Genomic DNA, 2,421 nt, shown 5'->3' with positions numbered 1-2,421 from the left:
GGGCTTCCAGAGTTGCCTAGCCAGGTACCAGGGTGGGGAGGAGAGAATGGATGTGGGCAGCTTGAGAGCATGCAGGGGGCTCATCTGAGTCAAAGGTGTGCTTCCTCCTCATGTGTTTGTGAGTAACGTGTCCTGGTGTACACCCACTTGCTAATAATAATATTCTTGAGAGCTAATAAAAGGTGCTTAATACGACCTAGTCCACCTGGGGTCACTTCAGCCATATCACAGGCTTGTGCAGATCCAAGGGGACAGACTCCAGCATTTTGGTGAAGGACAAGCATGTGGCACAAGAGACCTTTTGAGTCATCCTGGAATGACTTCTGGCTATGATTTGAATGTTTGCATCTCCCCAGAATTCCTATGTTGAAATCCTAACCCCAAAATGATGTTATTAGGAGGCGAGGCATGGGGGAGGATTAGGTCATGGGGACAGAGCCTCATGAATGTAATTAGTGCCCTTATAAACAAAGCCCAAGAGAGGTTGCTCATCCCTTCCGCCACTTAGGTTACAGTGAGAAGATGGGTGCCTATGAGTACACAAGTGCACCCTCACCAGACACGGACTCTACCAGTGTCCTGATTTGTATATCCCAGTTCCAGAGCTGTGAGAAATACATCTCTGTTGTTTACAAGCCTCCTGGTTAATGGTACTTTGTCACAGCAGACCTAAAGAATGGAAACACTTCTGCATTAGTTGTGTAGGGCTACAGTATCAAAGTGCCACAGACTGGGTGGTTTAACAATGGAAATGTATTTTCTCCCAATCCTGGAGGCCAGAAGGCCAAACCCAGGTGTTGCAGGGTGGATTCTTTTGGAGGGCTCTGAGGGAAGGGTCTGCTCTAGTCTTTCTCCTTGGCTTGCAGGTTCCACTTTCTCTGTCGCTTCATACCATCTTCCCTCTGCCTGTCTGAGTTCAAATTTCCCCTTTTATAAGGACACCAGTTGAACTGGACCAGGGCCCCACCCATATGACCTCATTTATCCTTAATTCCCTCCTCCAAGGCCTTGCCTACAAATGTAGCTATACTGAGGGTTGGTTCTTCAACCTACGGATTTGAGGGACACAATTCAGTCCATGCCAGGGCCAAGTGTGCCTGCTGAGTAAGCCAGAGAGTGGGAAGAGAATGGTGCTAGGTAGGTCCCTTAAGACTTCTTTCTTAAAGACCCCTGTCACTCCTTTTCATTCTAGGTGGGACAGATGCTGGGTTGAGGGCAGGGCTGGAGTGTGGAAGAGGCAGAGCATCCCACTCCCCCTGGGGTCCCCAACGTCTTCTGCTGTACAAAGCAGGTGTTTTCACCACCATTTAAATTTGGGCAAGGAATTTATTTACGTGGGGCTCAGCTTCCTCAGGGAAGTTGAGGTCACTCCCTCAGGGACCTGAGCCTAGAAGTCGGCCTCCAGGGTATAGGTCTGAGAGTTTCCAGCAGGTGCTTCCTCCCCAAATGCTTCCACAGGGCAAGAACAAAGCCGCAAAGGCTGCCACTGGGCCGCTCCAATAACCACTGCTGCAAACCCAAGAAAGTTTAGTGTGTACTGGCCCCACCCCTCAGAGCAGGGAGGAGGATGCTGGCCCAGCTCGTCAGGTCCTAAGAAGCCATGGCCGCCGGAGGCAGAGCATTGCAGGTTTGCACCATGTCCTTGACTCCTGTCCTGCTCGTACTCCTTGTCTACTGCACAGGTGAGGGAACCCCTGGAGCCCACAGCCCCCTGTCCTTTCCCTTCCCTTGTCCTGGTCCAGGGGCCCACATGTTTCTGTGTCCCCAGGTGGTGGCCCTCAGCCAGTGCTGCATCAGCCGCCATCTGTGTCCTCATCCCTCGGAACCACAATCCGCCTCACCTGCACCCTGAGCAGCGATCATTACATCGGTGTTTACAGCATCTACTGGTACCAGCAGAAGCCAGGCCACTCACCTAGGTTCCTGCTGAGATATTTCTCACACTCAGACAAGAGTCAGGGCCCCGAGGTCCCTCCTCGCTTCTCTGGATCCAAAGACATGGCCAGGAACAGGGGCTACTTAAGCATCTCCGAGCTGCAGCCGGAGGATGAGGCTATGTATTACTGTGCGATGGGGCTCCAGAGCTCGGAGAGAAGGGAGAAAGCTAAAGAGAGGGAAAGGAGGGAAGACTCGGAGCCTGCTGCACTCCGGGACACACGTACCTTGGCCTGAAGTGGGGCACCATCCACTTGGAGAAGCCAGCGTGGAGGAGGAGGCCATGGAAGCTTGCAGAGCTGAGGACACTGCTGCTTGGTTTCCTCCTGCCCTGCAGTTGCTGTAAACCCCGCTGGAGCCCGTGTTAGGGTATTAAAGCTGTTTGTGTCTTTTTGCTGAGTTTGGTCTGACTGGTGCATGGTCTTGTAGGACCAACCTAGGGCAAAGGCCCCAGGAGACTGACCAAGGTGCTGTGGAGAGTACTCT

At 52.6% G+C, this 2,421-nt stretch overlaps 1 protein-coding gene across 1 annotated transcript; it reads left to right on the top strand.

Moving 5' to 3' along the window:
• The first annotated feature begins 1,622 nt into the window (after positions 1 to 1,622).
• On the top strand, positions 1,623 to 2,172 carry VPREB1 (V-set pre-B cell surrogate light chain 1). The gene is made up of 2 exons (XM_008068486.1): positions 1,623 to 1,682; positions 1,769 to 2,172. Exons 1-2 carry the CDS (start codon positions 1,637 to 1,639, stop codon positions 2,170 to 2,172), a joined length of 450 nt encoding a protein of 149 aa, XP_008066677.1. The 5' UTR covers positions 1,623 to 1,636.
• The last annotated feature ends 249 nt before the right edge of the window (positions 2,173 to 2,421 follow it).

This window comes from Carlito syrichta, unplaced genomic scaffold, assembly GCF_000164805.1.
Source record: "Carlito syrichta isolate Samal-C Ts95f unplaced genomic scaffold, Tarsius_syrichta-2.0.1 Scaffold311045, whole genome shotgun sequence".
Lineage (NCBI taxonomy): Eukaryota > Metazoa > Chordata > Mammalia > Primates > Tarsiidae > Carlito > Carlito syrichta.
This window is presented reverse-complemented; position numbering and strand designations above follow the sequence as displayed.

Excerpts from the sequence above, each read along its gene's own strand:
- VPREB1 (XM_008068486.1), top strand. The coding sequence starts at position 1,637 with ATGTCCTTGACTCCTGTCCTGCTCGTACTCCTTGTCTACTGCACAG. Across the intron at positions 1,683-1,768 it reads ACTCCTTGTCTACTGCACAG|GTGGTGGCCCTCAGCCAGTG; the intron begins GTGAGGGAACCC and ends CTGTGTCCCCAG.